Source organism: Nomascus leucogenys, chromosome 15 (genome assembly GCF_006542625.1).
Source record: "Nomascus leucogenys isolate Asia chromosome 15, Asia_NLE_v1, whole genome shotgun sequence".
NCBI classification, from domain to species: Eukaryota; Metazoa; Chordata; class Mammalia; order Primates; family Hylobatidae; genus Nomascus; species Nomascus leucogenys.
In genome coordinates, this window is record NC_044395.1 from 20,915,902 (window position 1) to 20,935,594 (window position 19,693).

At 40.7% G+C, this 19,693-nt stretch overlaps 1 protein-coding gene across 1 annotated transcript in view; it reads right to left on the reverse strand.

Annotated features, from left to right (window-relative positions):
• HTR3B (5-hydroxytryptamine receptor 3B) overlaps window positions 1–18,085 on the reverse strand; it is a 37,345-nt gene extending 19,260 nt beyond the window's left edge. The window contains exons 1-2 of the mRNA XM_030829334.1: window positions 17,896–18,085; window positions 13,435–13,595 (exon numbers count right to left, since the gene is read on the reverse strand). Coding sequence (XP_030685194.1) covers window positions 13,435–13,595; window positions 17,896–17,947 — 213 coding nt within the window. The 5' untranslated portion in view covers window positions 17,948–18,085. The remainder of the gene's footprint in view (window positions 1–13,434; window positions 13,596–17,895) is intronic.
• Window positions 18,086–19,693: the final 1,608 nt, after the last annotated feature.

The window sequence follows — 19,693 nt, forward strand, 5'->3', positions numbered from 1 at the left end:
AGAAACTCTAAGACAAGACTGTAGTCTTTTATATAAACAAAACAGGAGGCAAAACATTATAATGGAGGCGAGGTGCTGGGCTGAAAGCTCTTCATTCCAAACAAAAGTTGCCAGCAGTTCAGATGCTGGCAGATGCATCCAACAAGTTATCTATTCACATTGGGAATGTCCTTGTCTGTGCCGAATCTGTGAGTGATTTTTATCAAGTCCTTCAGAACTGTCCCTGCCTCTGGCACTAACTTTAGGCTTATCCCACCTACATGCAATAGAGACATTTGCAAAGCATTTTTAGAGTAGCCATTTGTAAAGATAATCCTAGAATTTATCCTTATATTTTTTAATTCATTCCTTCATTGGACAAGTATCAATCCAATGTCTTGGAAATCAAATACACAGTGCTGCATGTTACGGAAAATATGAATATGAGTAAGAAAGTCCTTCCTTCAAGTAGCATACATTACATTAGGGCATAATTTAACATTTTAACAAATAACTGCATGTATTAAGAAATACACAGACTTGGCCGGGCGCGGTGGCTCAAGCCTGTAATCCCAGCACTTTGGGAGGCCGAGGCGGGCGGATCACAAGGTCAGGAGATCGAGACCATCCTGGCTAACATGGCGAAACCCCGTCTCTACTAAAAATACAAAAAATTAGCCGGGCGTGTTGGCGGGCGCCTGTAGTCCCAGCTACTCAGGAGGCTGAGGCAGGAGAATGGCGTGAACCCGGGAGGCAGAGCTTGCAGTGAGCCGAGATTGCGCCACTGCACTCCAGCCTGGGGGACAGAGCAAGACTCCGTCTCAAAAAAAAAAAAAAAAAAAGAAATACACAGACTTGGCTCGGCCCGGTGGCTCATGCCTGTAATCCCAGCACTTTGGGAGGCTGAGGTGAGTGGATCACTTGAGGCCAGGAGTTCGAGACCAGCCTGGGCAACATGGTGAAATCAAATCTCTACAAAAAATGCAAAAATTAGCCCGGTATGGTGGTGTACACCTGTAGTACCAGCTACTTGGGAGGCTGAGGTGGGAGGATCACCTGAGCCTGGGAGGTTGCAGTGAGCCAAGGTCATGCCACTGTACTCCAGCCTGGGTGATAGAGTGAGACCCCATCTCAAAAAAAAAAAAAAAAAAAAAAAAAAAAGAAAGGACAGAAAATCCATACAGACTTAAGTGGATTTAAAGGAAGTGCTCTCACCTTGGAGAAATGAGGAAAATTTATTTTAAGAGCTGAGATTTGAAGGACTACAATATTTTGCAGATGGAGAATGAAGAGAAAGAAATTTGGTAGGGGAAATAGCAGAATGAATGACTTACAGGCAGGAAACAACCAGGGGTCCAGGCTCATTACTGTACTGAGAACCCGGAGAAGAGAATGTAAGATGGTACACAGGGAGAAAACTAGAGGGATGGAATATAAACTTTTTTCAGATTTCTGTAACAAAATTTGCCATATTCAATATGATGACATGTCTAACATAGTCTAATAACAAACAAGTATATTCTACAACTCTGGTGGGGAAATCCCACATCTTTAAAAAGATAACGGTGTTCTCCTTACCTACCATAGGGAATCTGATTTTACTTTCTTTTGTCAGGGTAGGAAGAAAGAGTTAGAAAAATATTTTCAATTCGATACACTTGTTCCAAGGGAAAATATTAATATAAATACTTTACACCTTTTCCATTTATCTCCAAATAAACCTCTAAAGGAAAGCCTGAGCAATTTTTTTTTTTTTTTTTTTTTGAGACGGAGTCTCGCTCTGTCACCAAGCTAGAGTGCAGCGGAGCGATCTCAGCTCACTGCAATCTCTGCCTCCTGGGTCCAAGCGATTCTCCTGCCTCAGCCTCCCGAGTATCTGGGACTACAGGTGCCCGCCACCACGCCTGGCCAGCAATTTTCTTTATCTTAATAAATACAAAGGGGCTGGGCGCAGTGGCTCACACTTGTAATCCTAGCACAGCACTTTGGGAGGCTGAGGCAGGCAGATCACAAGGTCAGGAGTTCAAGACCAGCCTGGCCAACATGGCGAAACCCCGTCTCTACTAAAAATACAAAAATTAGCCAGGCATGGTGGTGGGTGCCTGCAATCCCAGCTACTTGGGAGGCTGAGGAAAGAGAATCACTTGAACCTGGGAGGCAGAGGTTGCAGTGAGCCGAGATCATGCCACTGCACTCCACCCTGGGCGACAGAGTGAGACTCTGTCTCAAAAATAAAAATAAAAAATAAAAATAAATACGAAGTCAGAAAGGAAAAAGATGGGCTGGACGGGATGGCTCATGCATGTAATCCCGCCACTTTGGGAGGCTGAGGTGGGTGGATCACTTGAGGTCTGGAGACCAGCCTGGCCAACGTGGTGAAACCCCATCTCTACTAAAAATAAAAAAATTAGCCAGGTGTGGTGGTGGGCACCTGCAATCCCGGCTACTTGGGAGGCTGAGGCAGGAGAATCGCTTGAACCCAGGAGGCAGAGGTTGCAGTCAGCGGAGATCGCACCACTGCACTACAGACTGGGCGACAGAGTGAGACCCTGTCTCAAAAAAAAAAAAAAAAACTTGAAAGAATTTTCTATTCAAGCTGTTTAAGACTAGGCTTTTTAGTAAGAGGTATTTCCTGGTATTTAATTAAACAATATTTTCTAAGATCTTAGGGCTAGGACTCTTACTTAATTGGGAAAATATGGCCATGCACAGTAGCTCATGCCTGTAATCCCAGCACTTTGGGAGGCCAAGGTGGGTAGATCACTCGATCTCAGGAGTTTGAGACCAATCTGGCCAACATAGTGTAACCCCGTCTCTACTAAAAATACAAGTTAGCTGGACATGGTGGTAGGTGCCTGTAATCCTAGCTACTCAGGAGGCTGAGGCAGGAGAATCGTTTGAACCCGGGAGGCGGAGGTTACTGTGAGCCGAGATCGAGCCATTGCACTACATCCTGGGTGACAGAGTGAGACTCCATCTCAAAAAACAAACAAACAAACAAAAAACTGGGAAAAGTACAACTTGTTGTTTAAAAGAGGGAATTCTGGGCCAGGCGCGGTGGCTCACGCCTGTAATCCCAACACTTTGGGAGGCTGAGGTGGGCAGATCACCTGAGGTCCGGAGTTTCAGACCAGCATGGCCAACTTGGTGAATCCCTGTCTCTGCTAAAAATACAAAATTAGCCTGACGTGGTGGCACATGTTTGTAATCCCAGCTACTCGGGAGGCTGAGGCAGGAGAATCGCTTGAACGCGGAAGGCGGAGGTTTTGGTGAGCCAAGATCACGCCATTGCACTCCAACCTGGGCAACGAGAGTGAAACCCCATCTCAAAAAAAGTAAAAATAAAAACAAAAATAAAATAATAAAAAAAGGAATTTTGAGGGGTACCATTTAAATATTCCTCTTTACAATGAAACAGTTGGTTAGGGGTTTATCTAAGTTGGGGGAAAATGACACCAAAGTAACCTGAAGCAGTAAAAAGGAAACAAATTTAAACCTTGTACTCGTTTTGTTTTTTATTATTGTTGTTTTGAGACGGAGTTTTGCTCTTGTTGCCCAGGCTGGAGTGCAATGGTGCAATCTCGGCTCACCACCACAACCTCCACCTCCCAGGTTCAAGCAGTTCTCCTGCCTCAGTCTCCCGAGTAGCTGGGATTACAGGCATGCACCCCCGTGCCTGGCGAGTTTTGTATTTTTTTTAGTAGAGACGGGGGTTTCTCCACGTTGAGGCTGGTCTCGAACTCCTGACCTCAGGTGATCCACCCGCCTCGGCCTCCCAAAGTGCTGGGATCACAGGCGTGAGCCACTGCGCCCAGCCTAAACCTTGTACTCTTAAGTTTCAAATTTATTTTTTCATTGATTTAAATGCCTAATTCTCAGTCCAAAAAAATCAAAGACTGATTCACTGCTAGCACTAAAATAGTAACATAGAAAAACATCCCTATTAAAATAAATTGAAAATGAATCATTAAATTATTGTAACAGATTATCTTAATAACATCATTTTGTGGGTATATTTTGTATGTAAATGTAAAATTGAAGATAAAAGTAGCACAAAAGAGGCGGGAGCAGGTAAATGGAATTTTACTGTTGTAAGTTTCGTACATTTTATGTGAAGTGTCAAAATATTAATTCTAAGTACACCGTAATAAGTTCATGATGAATATGGAAATTCCTAAGGCAAAGTCTAAAAAAAAATACAAAGATGGATCGCTAAAAAGCTAATAGAGGAACTATAATCCAATATTTAGAATATTTTTAACTATGTTATTATTTTTAATATTTATTAAAAATTTACAAATTACAGAAAATAAAGTAGGATATGAGGAAGAGAACAAAAAACAGATGAGACAACTAGAAAACAAATAGCAAGATGGTACTGGCAAATGAGCTACACATTTCCACTAAAATGCATACATTGGCTGGTCGCAGTGGCTCATAATCTAAATCCCAACAGTTTCGGAGGCCAAGACAGGCAGATTACTTGAGGTCAAGAGTTTAAGACCAGCCTGGTCAACATGGTGAAACCCCGTCTCTACTAAAAATATAAAAATTAGCTGGGTGTGGTGGCGCATGCCTGTAATCCCAGCTATTCAGGAGGCTGAGGCAGGAGAATTGCTTGAACCTGGAAGGTGGAGGTTGCAGTGAGCCAAGATTGGGCCACTGCACTCCAGCCTGAGGGATAGAGTGAGACCGCATACTGAAAAAAAAAAAAATGCATAGATTGTCATACTGGTTTAAAAAAAAAAAAAGCCCTAACCTGGAATAGTATTCAGCAACAAAAAGAAATGAACTATTGGTGTTCACAACGACACAGATGGACCATAAGGGAATTATGCTAAAGGAAAAAAGCCAATCTCAAAGGTAGTATACAGTATGATTCCATTTATATAATATTCTTGGAATAGCCTAAAGATGGAGAAAAGATTAGTGGTTGCCAGGGGTTAGGAGTCAGCAGAGAGAAAGGAACGTGGCTATAAAGGGATAGCACCTGGGGGCCCTGTGGTGATGATCCAATTATGTACTTTGATTGTGGTGCTGATTACAAAAAGCTACACATGTAATAAAATTACATAGAACTACACACACACACACACACACACACGAGTACACGTAAACTGGAGAAATCTGAATAAGCTCTATAGATTGTACCAGTGTTAATTTTCTAGTATTGACACTGTACTATATATATATATTTGCAAGATGTTAACAGTACCAGAGATTGAGTAAAGCGTGCACAGGGCCTGCCTATATATTCCTGTTCAGCATGTACCTAACTATATATTGTCTGTAAGAAATGACTTCAAATACAAAGGACATCAAATGATACAAATAGATTGGAAATAAAAGGATGGCCAAGAATATGCCATGTGGGAAGCAAGCATAAGAAAAACTTCATAAAAGGGAATATTATCAGAGATAAGTGGAGCGTTTCATAACAGTAAAAGGATATGTTCATTAAGAAGACATATAGGCCAGGCACAGTGGCTCACCTGTAATACCAGCATTTTGGGTGGCCAAGGCGGGCAGATTGCTTAAGCTCAAGAATTAGTGACCATGGTGGGCAATATGGCAAAACCCCGTCTCTACCAAAAATACAAAAACTAGCTGGGTGTGGTGGCATGTGCCTGTAGTCCCAGTTACTCAGGAGGGTGAGGCAGGAGAATTGTCTGAGCCCAGGAGGTTGAGGCTGCAGTGAGACACAGTCATGCCACTGCACTCCAGCCTGGGCGACAGAGTAAAATATTGTCTCAAAAAAAAAAAAAAAACCCCAAAGACAAAAAAATATAAGTCTAAATGTGTATGCACCTAATAACATAGCTTCAAAATACATGAAGCAAAAGTTGACAGAACCAAAGAAAGAAATAGACAAACTACAATCATAATTGGAGATTTTAACATTCCACTCCACAAAGTTAATAAAATAACTGGAAGAAAAGAAATAGAAGATTTCAGCCGGGCGCAGTGGCTCACACCTGTAATCCCACCACTTTGGGAGGCCAAGGTGGGCGGATCACCTGACGTCAGGAGTTCAAGACCAGCCTGGCCAACATGGTGAAACCCCATCTCTACTAAAAGTAGAAAAATTAGCTGGGCATGGTGTCAGGCACCTGTAATCCCAGCTACTCAGGAGGTTGAGGCAGGAGAATCACTTGAACCCGGGAGGTGGAGTTTGCAGCAAGCTGAGATCATGCCACTGCACTCCAGCCTTGGGGACAAGAGTGAGACTTCGTCTCAAAAAAAAGAAAAAAAAAATAGGAGATTTCAACACCACTATCAACCACATTTATTGAATTAATATTTATAAAGCAGTATATCATTCTGTTCAACATTGTACTGGAGGCCCTAGTCAGGGTAACCAGACACTAGAAGGAAACAAAGGTATAAAGATTGGAAAGAAAGAAGTAAAACTGTTTTTCCTCACAGACAACATGATTTTCTACACAGAAAATCTGAAAGAATCTACCAAAAAAAGCCTGTTAAGTGAAAAAGAAATGTAAGGGTCACAGAATCCCAGACCAATATATAGAAATCAACTGTGTTTTTGCATGCTAGCAACAAACAACTAGATTCAAATTTAAAATACCATTTATAATAACAAAAAATTTGAAATACTTAGGAATAAATTTAACCAAATGTGTGCAAAACACTAAAAATGATGAAACATTAATAAAAGAAGTTAAAGAACTAAACAGAGAGATACACTATATGTTTGGACTGGATAACTCAGTATTGTTAAGATGTCAGTTCTCCTCAAATTTATCTATAGATTCAATGCAGTACCAATCAAAATTCCAGAAGTTTTTAAAAATAGACATTGATGAGTCAATTCTAAAGTTTATATGGAAATGCAAACAACCTAGAAAAGTTAAAACAATTTTTATTTTATTTTTTTTTTTATTTTTTTTTTTTTGAGACAGAGTCTCGCTCTGCCACCCAGGCTGGAGTGCAGTGGCACCATCTCGGCTCACTGCAAGCTCTGCCTCCCGGGTTCACGCCATTCTCCTGCCTCAGCCTCCCGAGTAGCTGGGACTACAGGCGCCCGCCACTAAGCCCAGCTAATTTTTTGTATTTTTAGTAGAGACGGGGTTTCACCATGTTAGCCAGGATGGTCTCGATCTCCTGACCTCGTGATCCGCCCACCTCGGCCTCCCAAAGTGCTGGGATTACAGGCATGAGCCACCGCGCCCGGCCTAAAACAATTTTTAAAAAGAAGAACAAGATTAGAAGATTCACATTATCTTATTTCAAGACTTCCATAATGCTACAGTGATCAAAACAGTGTGGTTTTGTTAGAAAGACAAACGTACAGATTAGTTGAATAGAATAGAGTCAAGAAATAAGCTCAGAATATATAAATAACTCTTGTAACCTGATAATAAAATAATAAGCAGCCAAACTTTAAAAATAAATAAAAGATTTGAGCAGACATATTACCAAAGAAGATATACAGTTGGCAATTGGCAAATAAGCACATGAAAAAATGTTCAACATGTTCAAATGTTAGGGAAATAAAAATTTAAAACTACATTGAGATACGACTGCAAACCTACTACAATGGTTAAAATTTTAAAGACTGGGCCGGGCGCGGTGGCTCATGCCTGTAATCCCATCACTTCGGAAGCCCGAGGCAGGTAGATCACCTGAGGTCAGGAGTTCGAGACCAGCCTGGCCAACATGGGGAAACCGTCTCTACTAAAAGTACAAAAATTAGCCAGGCATGGTGGTAGGTGCCTGTAATCCCAGCTACTCAGGAGGCTGAGGCAGGGGAACCACTTGAACCCAGGAGGCAGAGGTTGCAGTGAGCTGAGATCATGCCACTGCACTCCAGCCCAGGCAACAAGAGCGAGACTCTGTCTAAAAAAAAAACATTTAAAGATCGACAATGTCAAGGAGTAATGATTATGTGGAGAAACTGAAGCTCTCACACATTATGAGTGATATGCAAAATGATAACAGCCACTTTGGAAAAAAGCTGGACAGCTTCTTATAAAATTAAACATAGACCCATCATATAACTCACCAATACTATACCTAAACATTTATCCAAGAGAAAGAAAAACATATGCAAATGTTTATAGTGGCTTTATTCATAATTGCCCCCAAATGGAAACAATCCATGTGTCCAACAACTGGTAAACAGATAAATTGTAGTGCATCTGTACAATAAAATACTACTACTGAGTTATGCAACGATATGGATAAATCTCAAAGGCATGATGCTAAGTGAAAGAAGCCATGCACAAAAGGTAAAATAACATATAATTCCATTTATGTAATATTCTGTATAAGCCAAAACTAGAGGGAAAAGAAATCAGATTACTGGGTCCCAGAGACTCTGTCTGTCTCTTGCCTCTGTCTCAAAAACACAAAGTCAGTAGAAGAAAAGAAATATGTAAAGATATCTAAAGAGCATGGGAGGTTGAGGCTGCAGTGAGCCGTGATCATGCCACTACACTCCAGCCTGAGTAACAGAGTGAGACCCTGTCTCAAAGCAAAATAAAACAAAACAAAACAAACAAACAAAAAAATTACAAAGCCCAAAGTTGCCTCTTTGAAAAAAATAAAATTGATAAAACTATGACAGGATGAGTCAAGGGAAAATATGAGAAAACACAAATTACCAATATGAGACAGAAAAGCCATGTCACTAGAGATCCTATGGGCATGAAAATAATAGAAAAAAAATATGAACAACCAAGTCAATAAATTTGACAAACTGGATGAAGGAGACAAATTCCTTAAAAATACAAATTAACAAAACTGACACAAGAAAAAATTGAATATGTGTAAATAAAGTTGAATTTGCATTTGATTACCTTCCCACAAAGAAAGCTCCAGATCCCTATAATTTTACTGGTAAATTATATCAGACGTTAAGGAAGAAAAAAATATTCACATTATACAATGCCTTCAGAAAACTGAGAAGGAAACAATTCTCAACAATTCTGTTTTATAAGGCCAACACAATCCTGATACCAAAACCAGATGAGAAGACTAGAGTCTAATGCCCCTCACCAACAAACATGTAATATATATTAATTAGAAAATAAAATTCAATACAAAAATTAGCCAGGTGTGGTGGTACACACCTGTAATCCTAGCTACTTGGGAGGCCGAGGCATGAGAATTGCTTGAAGCTAGGAAGCAGAGGTTGCAGTGAGCTGAGATTGTGTCCCTGGACTCCAGCCTGGGCGACAGAGCAAAACTGTCTCAAAAAAACACAATTAATTTAATTTAATTTTTTTTTTTTTTTTTGAGACAGAGCTTTGCTCTTGTTGCCCAGGCTGGAGTGCAATGGCGCAATCTCGGCTCACCGCAACCTCCGTCTCCCAGGTTCAAGCAATTCTCCTGCCTCAGCCTCCCAAGTAGCTGGGATTACAGGCATGCACCACCGTGCCTGGCTAATTTTGTATTTTTAGTAGAAATGGGGTTTCTCCATGTTGAGGCTGGTCTCAAACTCCTGACCTCAGGTGATCCGCCTGCCTGGGCCTCACAAAGTGCTGGGATTACAGGCATGAGCCACCGTGCCCAGCCAATTAAATTTAATTTTTAAAACATTTTTAAAATCTTTTTAAAAATTTAAAAAACAGTTCATTAAAATGGACTTTGTCTTAGTCCGTTTTTCTGTTCCTATATCTGAAAACCTGAGACTGTGTAATTTATTTTAAAAAATTATTTTTTACAGTTCTGGAGGCTGAGAAGTTCAAGCTCAAGGAGCTGCATCTGATCAGGGCCACCTCACTGCATCATAACATGGAGGAGGGCATCTCACAGCAAGAGGTCAAGAGCATGTCAGGTGAGCTTTCTCTCCCTCTTCTTATATAGCCACCATCCTTATTACCTTCCAAGGGCCCCACCTCCAAATACCATCAACATATGAATTTGCAGATGAAATTTTGGAGGCCAGGCATGGTGGCTCACACCTGTAATCCCAGCACTTTGGCAGGCCGAGGCAGGTGGATCACCTGAGGTCAGGAGTTTGAGACAAGCCTGGCCAACACGGCAAAACCCCATCTCTATTAAAAATTTAAAAATTAGCCAGGTGTGATGGCACGTGCCTGTAGTCCCAGCTACTCGGGAGACTCAGGCTGGAGTATGGCTTGAACCTGGAGGCGGAGGTTACAGTGAGCCGAGATTGCGCCATTGCATTCCAGCCTGGGTGACAGAGAGAGATATCATCTAAAAATAAAAATTTAAAAAAAAAGGCCAACCACGGTGGATCACACCTGTAATCCCTGCACTTTGGGAAGCCAAGGCGGGCAGATCACCTGAGGTCAGGAGTTCAAGACCAGCCTGGCCAATATGGTGAAACCCCATCTCTACTAAAAATACAAAAAAAAAAAAAAAAAAAAAAAATTAGCCAGGCGTAGTGGCAGGCACCTGTAATCCCAGCTACTCGGGAGGCTGAGGCAAGAGAATCACTTGAACCCAGGAGGTGGGGGTTGCAGTGAGCCAAGATCGCACCCTTGCACTCCAGCCTGGGGGACAAGAGCGAGACTGTGTCTCAAAAAAAAAAAAAAGAAGAAGAAGAAAGAAAGAAATTTTGGGGACACATTCAAACCATAACAAACTAACAAACGTCAGCAAATTTGAAAATTTCTATTCATTTTAAGACCCATTAAGAAATTGAATAGCCAAGACACAGACTGGGAATAAACATTATATAATATGTGTATGTATTATGTAATTACTATATTATATGTTATATTATAATAATGATATAACTACATATTATATAATATAGGAGGTAATATCTAACAAAAGACTGTGCCCAGAATGTATAAATAGCTCCTATAAATCTATAATAACAATTTTAAAAAACCAGTGACCCAATTTTAAAAATAAGAGAAGGTTTAAATGGGCACTTAGCAAAGAAAAATCTGTAAGTAGCCAATAAGCACAAGAAAAAGAGCTCAAAATCATTAGCCATTAGGGAAATTTTAATAAAACCTCAATGAAATGCCATTATACCCTTACTAGAATGACTAAAATTAAAAAGACTGGTAACACCAAATGTTGGCACGGATGTGTCGCAATAGGAACTCTCATAGCTTACTGGTGGGAGTGTAAAATGCACAATCACTTTGCAAATCAGTATGGCAGTTTCTCATTAAGTGTACACCTTCCTGTGACCCAGTCATAGAACTTCTAGGTTTTACTTAAAAGGAATGGAAACATATACACAAAAAGACTCATACAAGAAGATTCTTAGCAGCTTTATTCATACTATCCTAAAATTAGAAACAACCCAAATGCCTGTCAACAGGAGAATGGGTAAACAAATCATGATATAGCCATAACTGAATACTACTTATTAAGAAAAAAGAACAAACTACTGATACACACCGCAGCATAAGTGAATCTCAAAATGCCGGGTGAAAAAGTATGCCGAGTGAAAAAGCCAGACACAATCGAGTACACACAATAAAATTTCATCACTTGGAATTCTACAACCAGCAAAACTAATCACTGCTGAAAGAAATAATCAGAAGAGTATTTGTCTCTGTGGGTGAAGAGGATGGGGATGGACTAGGAAGGGAACAAGGGACCTTTTTGGGGATCTTTGATATCTTGATAGAGATATGGGTTATATGGCCGGGCACAGTGGCTCACGCCTGTAATCCCAGCACTTTTGGGAGGCTGAGGCGGCCAGACCACTTGAGGTCAGGAGTTCAACACCAGCCTGGCCAACATGGTGGAACTCCATCTCTACTAAAAAATATAAAAATGAGCCAGGTGTGGTGGCAGACACTTGTAACCCCAGCTACTCAGGAGGCTGAGGCAGGAGAATTGCTTGTCCCTGTGAGATGGAGGCTGCAGTGAGCCAAGATGGTGCCACTGCACTCCAGCCTGGGCAACAGAGTGAGACTGCATCTCAAAAGATAAGTAGCCGGGTGTGGTGGCTCACACCTGTAATCCCAGCACTTTGGGAGGCTGAGGTGGGCAGATCATTTGAGGTCAGGCGTCCCCAGCTCTACTAAAAGTACAAAATTAGTCGGGTGTGGTGGCGCATGCCTGTAATCCCAGCTACTCAGGAGGCTGAGGCAGGAGAATCACTTGAACCCAGGAGGCAGAGGTTGCAGTGAGCCAAGATCGTGCCATTGGACTCCAGCCTGGGTGACAGAGAGACTCCGTCTCAAAAAAAAAAAAAAAAAAGGAGAGAGAGAAATCAAAATAACTCTGGGACCAATTGAAATCCAAGACTTTGTAATTAGAAAAAAGGAGGAAGAGGCCGGGCGCGGTGGCTCACGCTTGTAATCCCAGCACTTTGGGAGGCCGAGGCGGGCGGATCACGAGGTCAGGAGATCGAGACCATGGTGAAACCCCGTCTCTACTAAAAATACAAAAAAATTAGCCGGGCGTGGTGGCGGGCGCCTGTAGTCCCAGCTACTCGGAGAGGCGGAGGCAGGAGAATGGCGTGAACCCGGGAGGCGGAGCTAGCAGTGAGCCGAGATCGCGCCACTGCACTCCAGCCTGGGCGACAGAGCGACACCCCGTCTCAAAAAAAAAAAAAAAAAAAAAAAAGAAAGAAAAAAGGAGGAAGAGGAAGAGGTGCTAACCATCAGGATCATCACTTGTTGATGGCTTCCTAAGAACTCTGCCAACTACTTTACAGTGTTCGTTTCATTCCCACAGTGCGTCTTTCAGACGTAGGACAAAAAGGATGCTTTAATGAACAAATTCTCCCCACCATCCTTAGCAAATGCTTCAGATATAAAAGCCCCCTTATAAACTAAAGATAATAAGGCATTTTTTTCTCTCTTTTAAATCTCAAGCAATAAGTAGTGAATCTCTTCTTAAATCTGTTATTATCATTAACAAATGTGAACCATAGGATAAAATACCTATTACTGTTTTTGGTTTCAGCAATATTCATATATGTACTGTGATCTATGACTACAATTTTTTTTTTTTTTTTTTTTTGGAGACAAGGTCTGGCTCTGCCACCCAGGCTGGAGTGCAATGGCGTGATCATGGCTCATTGCGGCCTCAACCTCCCAAGCTCAAGCTATCCTCCCTCTTCAGCCTCTTGAGTAGCTGGGACTACAGGCATGCACCACCACGCCTGGCTAGTTTGTGTATTTTTGGTACAGACAGGGTTTCACCATGCTGCCTAGGCTGGCCCCCAACTCGTGTCCTCAAGCGATCTGCCTACCTTGGCCTCCCAATGTGCTAGGATTATAGGCATGAGCCACCACACCCAGCTTCACAGTTCTTAAAACATCTTAATTCCATGATCTAGACGATTTGCCCTTCGCAGTGTCCACTGGGGGCTAGAAAGCATGATTTGCCTAATGCATATTTTACCTAACTGCTGAAATGAACCTAGCACAACTTCCCTGACAGTTCAACTACAGTCTCAAGAATACAACCTCTCATGGGCTCCTGCATGAACTGCAGACTGTTTTAAAAGACGTTAACAAGAATAGGAAGGGGCAAGATGGTCCTTACCACATCCAATATAGCATGGACGAACAGGTCCAGGTAGACTGTGGTGGCCTTGGTCCAGTTGTAAACTGGTCTCACTTCTTTATGATATTTCTGTAATAGCTGCTTGCTGAGATGATACAGAGCAGAATCCCGGGGATGATGTGTATCTGTGGCTAGAATTCCTGGAAAAGAAACTATCATTGTGAAGATAAAAGTAAGAGGAGCTTGGTTTCTTTAGGAGGTTTCAGACTGTTCAGGATTTGGTGGCTCTTACTAGAATATAGCTTTCAGCTCACCAAAATCTGCATCAATTCACAGCCAGCTGGTGGGGCCATTGGCAAATGCTTAAAGTAAACTGATGGCCTAAGTGCCCAATGGAGAAATCTCATTGTAAAAATAGGTAAATCAACGCCATCTCCAAGGTTGCAAAACTACCTACAATTCCATTTTACAACAATCTTGCATTTTGGAGACAGAATAATTTCTTTATTCCTGTATCATCCTCTCCTAACATCTAGAATAAAACCCACCTACACACGTAGCCAAAACTCCCGCCTTGGTTTTTCTTTTGATTTTTCATTTGTAATTCAAAAATTCAATAGAAAAATCAAGCAAAAAAAAATGAAGAAACCCATTAACCCAAAAAACTTGTATAGATTTCTAGATAATGGGATTAACGGGAGCCCAATTTGTACTTTTCTCCTCAAAAATCTCTTTTCTCATTTCACCTGTCCTTAAATAAAATGCACTTGTCAGAAAATGAGATCTTTGTTTTGAGAAAATTCTCTCTGGTTCCAGAGAACAACCATATCTTCTGACCCAAAAATCTTGATTTGTAGAGGAGCTGTGATTGGTGTTGAGGCCAGGGAGGCCAGGGGAAGGGAAGCAAGAGAAATGAGCACCAGCAATTGGAAGTGACAAATTTGTGAGGGCTTTCTCTGAATTGCAAAAAGATATTTTGTTCACAAGCTTTGCCAGCCCTTAGGGGATTCAATGCTTCACTCAGTCATTGGACCGAAGCAAATTGCACACCTCCTGACAAAGTGCGTGAGTGAAATCTCTCTGTAGTGTCCTGCGTGTGAATTTGCCTGGGTTCTCAGTGGTTTTGATGGTTATTTTGATGAGCTGCCGAAGGTATGAGGGATCCAGCAGGAAACTGTAAATGAGATCGCTTCTCCCTGTGCGACAATCCTGTTTATACCCATTTCTTTATGAATGATGTCATGTCACTTGCCGCCACAGGCAGCAATTTCTATGATTTAACAATGTCAGTGTGACCAAAATGCTAACAACAATGCTGGAGGTGCAATGCCAGACTCCTTGTGGGCAGTGCAATATACACTTTCATTACTGTCGGAACTGGGAATCTAATGAGCATTTTAACTCCCTAACTATTCACCCAAGAAGATGCCTAAAATGGTGTTAGCTATTCAGGCGTGCAGGACTAAGGTGGGTGGCTTGCATCAGGCATCATTTGTAGGGTTTTTGTGAACTGTTATTGTCAAAAAGTGTGCTGTGAATCTCTCTACCTGAGAACATTTCTCACTGGTGTACCCCAGCGGAGGGAAGTCAGGAGCACAAAGCAAAGCTGGCCCAGTGCTTTTCCTGCCAACTTTGCTGTGGGCAGCTTCACGTTTACCTCGCTTGGAAGCTCCCAATTCAAGTCTCAGTTGGGGAAACACTGAAATGAGTATGTTTCAATACAGGAAATTACCTGAGACAGCATTAAAACATAATTCTGAGAAATGAATATGTGTTCCTTGCACCGTCTGCTCACAAAGACTCAAACTCCCCTCTGCGATCTTGTCTAGGAAGCAATCCGTAGGTTCCCTATGAATAAACCCAAGTTTTCTAGAATGGGTCAAAATCTTGGTTAAAAAGAGAAAGTTCTGGAAGCTAGGACTAGGAACAAAAGAGAATCAAGCGCTGAAAGGAGAAAAATAATAAGCAAATGGAAATGCGCTTAAATAAACCAAAAGGGGAAAGAGTTCTTTGTTTAAGATGGGAAGAAACAATAAATTACATTTCTACTATGAATGCAAATTTGCCTGGAGAAAGATCAATTACAGGAGAGAGATTAAGGATTTAAGTGACCATTAATTAACAGTAAATTATGCCCCTTGAAAGCTAATGTGACATTCACACAAGCACTAAATGACTCACAGTTCAGTGATGTTTCAACAGACACTGATGGAAGCTATCAACAGACCCAGAAAAGATTCCTCGCCAAAACTGCCTTCTTGAATGCTAATAATCAGCTTCAAATAATTCACTTGTAAGATTTCTGGAAAGTAGAATGTGTTAGGGACTGAGCTATGAGGCACTTGTAGGTGAAGAGAGATTGAAAAGGAGGAAGACAAGAACAAAATAAAATTATTCCTTTGTTTTCCTTGTTTTAATGACTTACTCTCCCATGCACCTATCTTAAAGTGTTCAGGGCACCTTGATGGAAAGCGCTATTCTTGCTTTAGTTTCTATGTATCTGTAGGATTACAAGAGAGTTACACATATATCTGAGAGGTTAAAAGGAAATGAGATTTATGTATTGAATTCCTAACACTAATTGAATGCTGACTGTATGCCAGGCACCAGGCTAAGCCCTCACATGAATGATCTCCTTCAACGTTCCCAACAAACTTATGAGACAGGTACTCTACAGCTCTGTGAGGAGTGCACTATTCCTGCAGTTGAGGGACTATTGGCATAGTGAGGTTAGCACCGCCCAAGGTCATGAAGCTTGCAAGTGAAGGGAGTGATATTTACACACAGCTGGTCTGGATTTGAAGTCCAAGCTCTTAATCATGATGCTACATGATTAAGTGTAACCTGGCTCCCTGAGAATATTAGGAACAACAGCAAGTAACCTTTCAAAAAGAAGACTGACATGTTGTATGGGGTATATTATTGGACAGAAATAGCCAGTGGTATTTTCTGTATGTGTTTTCAGGTTAATAATATCTTACATTTGCATTGCACCTTAAAATTTAACAATGCTATCTTATTTGATTGTCATGAACATCCAAAATAAAGTTAACTCACAGGAAAACTGAGTCTCTAAGAGATTAATTGACTTCCCAGGGTTACGTGGCTTGTGAGCAGTGAAGCAGGAATTAGCTGGCTCTCCTTGTTCAGGCCTCCTTCTATGCCAGCACACTGCCCCCCAGATTGGTTCAGTGTTCTTACATTTACAAATCATCTTGATTTGTAAATATAGTAAAATATGTAAAGTAAATATAGTAAAACCCAGTAAAATTCCACAGGGCAGATCTTTCTGTAACAAGTATCCACGGAATGATTTATGGTAAAGCACTGGTTATCAGACACTATTAAAACACTTCTTCCTGCTACATTTAGAACAAAAATCCTGCATAATACAACACATTAGAGAGATATTGTTAAGAACTTGGTCTGTTTTCTTACCTTCATTTTTCTATTTTATCTTAGTTTAATGTTCACAATTATTTTCTGCTAAGAAACCCTTTTGGCATTTAATGACACTTCCTCTGTTTCTATTTTTTACAGTTAAGATATGCTTTTATCCTTTATGTTCAACATCCAGGATTTTTATACTTTAATGATAAGTGGCTATTTTTCTTCTCTACCCAATAAAGGAATCATTTCCAGCTTCCTGGCTACCAAATTTCTAACTCATCTCTATAATTGACTCATTCCACTTCCAGTTACATTCTAAAACTTGAGAATTCAGATATGAGCTCTAGGAGAAACCTCAAGAAAGCGGGGTGTTGAGAAACACCAGCATAATCATAAATTCTTGATTTGTGCACGTGTACTAAGAATCAATTGTATCCTAACTAAAATGATTCAATTCAGTAGAGTTAATACTGGTGCCATGGAACTATAGTTCTAGAAATTTAGAAAAAAAAGTATTAACTTCTAAATTACTTTTAAGAGGAATTGTAGACTCAAAACTTACCAGTTTATAGTACCTGTCTTTAGAGATATACTCATCACCTATGTAGATTTTGTAAGGCGAGATGTTAAGGCCTCTAATACCAAAATGATATACATCTATCTGTAGCCGTGACAAATCTAACGGACTTTTTCTCTGGGCTGCTAACAGCTGATAATGAAGCCAAGACTATTTTGGATAATAAAAACATATTATCCACACATAAAAGCGAATTTGAAAAAGAATGCCCCAAACTCTCAATCAAGCTGCAGAGAGCTTGATTTCTAGAGAAGCAGAGATTTATCAAGCAATTATAACATTTCAGAGCATATTTTCAGCTATGTGTAAAAAGCCCCACAGTCTGATGCTATATGTATATGTATTTGCAATCAAAGGAACAAAGTCAGAAACAAATCATTGTTTTCCATATAGCTTCACAGGACTGGCATTTTACAGATGATGAATAAAAGCAAACATGCCTGAGAAGTTCTATAGCACAGTGTATACAAATATTGTCTCTATCTTCTAAGAGTTAATCCTTAATGCCTAGTAAAATCATTAAAAGGACTCACCTGCAGCCACCAGGATGCAGGCCCACAGGGGAGCCATTACACTTGCCAACATTCCTGGGCAGATCCCAAAAAGGAGAAATGCAAACTTGCCTACCAGATGGAATGCCGCTCAATTTTTCCTAACAGGGTTCCTCTCCATTCTGTTCTCCTCCTTCTCCGTTTGCCATTTGATGCTATCCTTACTAGTGCTATTTTGTAAACACTCAGTGGGACCAAAGGCAATACCAGCACCATGCAAATGTTTTGGAATTGATGCCATCATGAAATCCCTTAACTTCTCCCTTTGGTTCTGCCCCAAGATCAGACCATGGCCAACATTTCCATTTGCCTGACAGGAGATAGCTAAGTGAATAATGTAATCTAAGAGGAGCCCCTAAGGAGAGGAAATTCCACACTAATATGATTTCCTTTACAGCCTTTACCTAAGGCAGTGCTCTTGCTGACATTCAGGACACTAATTTCATTAATAATTGAAATCCAAATAGCTGCTCTAAATCAGACTTATGCAGTAACATCTTCAGCATTTGACAGTGGTTCTTGGGCTCTTGAATTACACAAGGCTAATGGAAACCTGGTATTGTCTAATGAAGAACAACTGCAAACAATGCAATGGAAAAGTGCTTTTTGTTTTTCCTAAGCCCTTTTAATTAAAAGAAACATTGATTTTTGATAAATAGGAAGGCTTCTCAAATTTTCACTGCTCACAATTCAGAAAGTAACCTTCTAGAAATGATGCTTCTAGGCTTATTGAAGATGAAAACTGCTAAAGTTCAACATCACTTAATAAAAGTTTTTTTTTACTTTTTGATTGAATACCCATTCATTTCTCATTACTAAGGAAAACGATGCATAATTCTGTACAATAACACTATTTTCCATTTCTAGACACCCCCAGATGCTCTAGAAAGAAAAAACAAATACCATTTCCAACATCTGCCTGCCTTTTTATTAAAAATGAGATTATAGAAGCAAATTTTGATATAAATTTTCACAGAGCCAACTGAAAGGGGGAAGGTATATATTTGATTCCTATTCTCCTAATCACTCCATCACTTTGTTTAGAATCCATGAAGTTCTCCACCTAATTTTCATCTACCAATAAAATGTAGCCTAATTGCTTTCCTACTGTTGGTGAAGGGAGTGGTATATACAGAAAGAGAGAAAACTAAGATAACCCTGTGGTGTTGACTTGGTTTTGGAGGTATCAGTGTGAACCCATGGTTTTCAGTACATTCGCTAAATATATAAATAATTGAAAATAAGCTGGGTGTGGTGGCTCACGTCTGTAATCCCAGCACTTTGGGAGGCCGAGGCCAGTGGATCACTTGAGGTCAGGAGTTTGAGACCAGCCTGACCAACATAGTGAAACCCCGTCTCTACTGAAACTACAAAAATTAGTCAGGCGTGGTGGCACATGCCTGTAATACCAGCTACTCGGGAGGCTGAGGCAGGAGAATTGTTGAATCAGGAGGCGGAGGTTGCCATGAACCAAGATCACATCACTGCACTCCAGCCTGGGAGACAGAGGGAGACTCCGTCTCAAAAAAAAGAAAAGAAATAAATACAAATGTAATGTGTGTTTACACATGTTCATACATGCATATATTCCCTAGCTCTGTCCACTTAGCAGCCTAGGAGAATGAACCCCAATAGTAACAAGAACACCTAGCACCCATTGCTCTTCCGGTATAGTCTTGCCAAAAATTCATAACTTGAATCTATTCAGGAGGAAACACCAGATCAGACAATGGCATACTGTGGGACAAACAAAACAGCAGGCATCTTCAAAAGTGCCAAG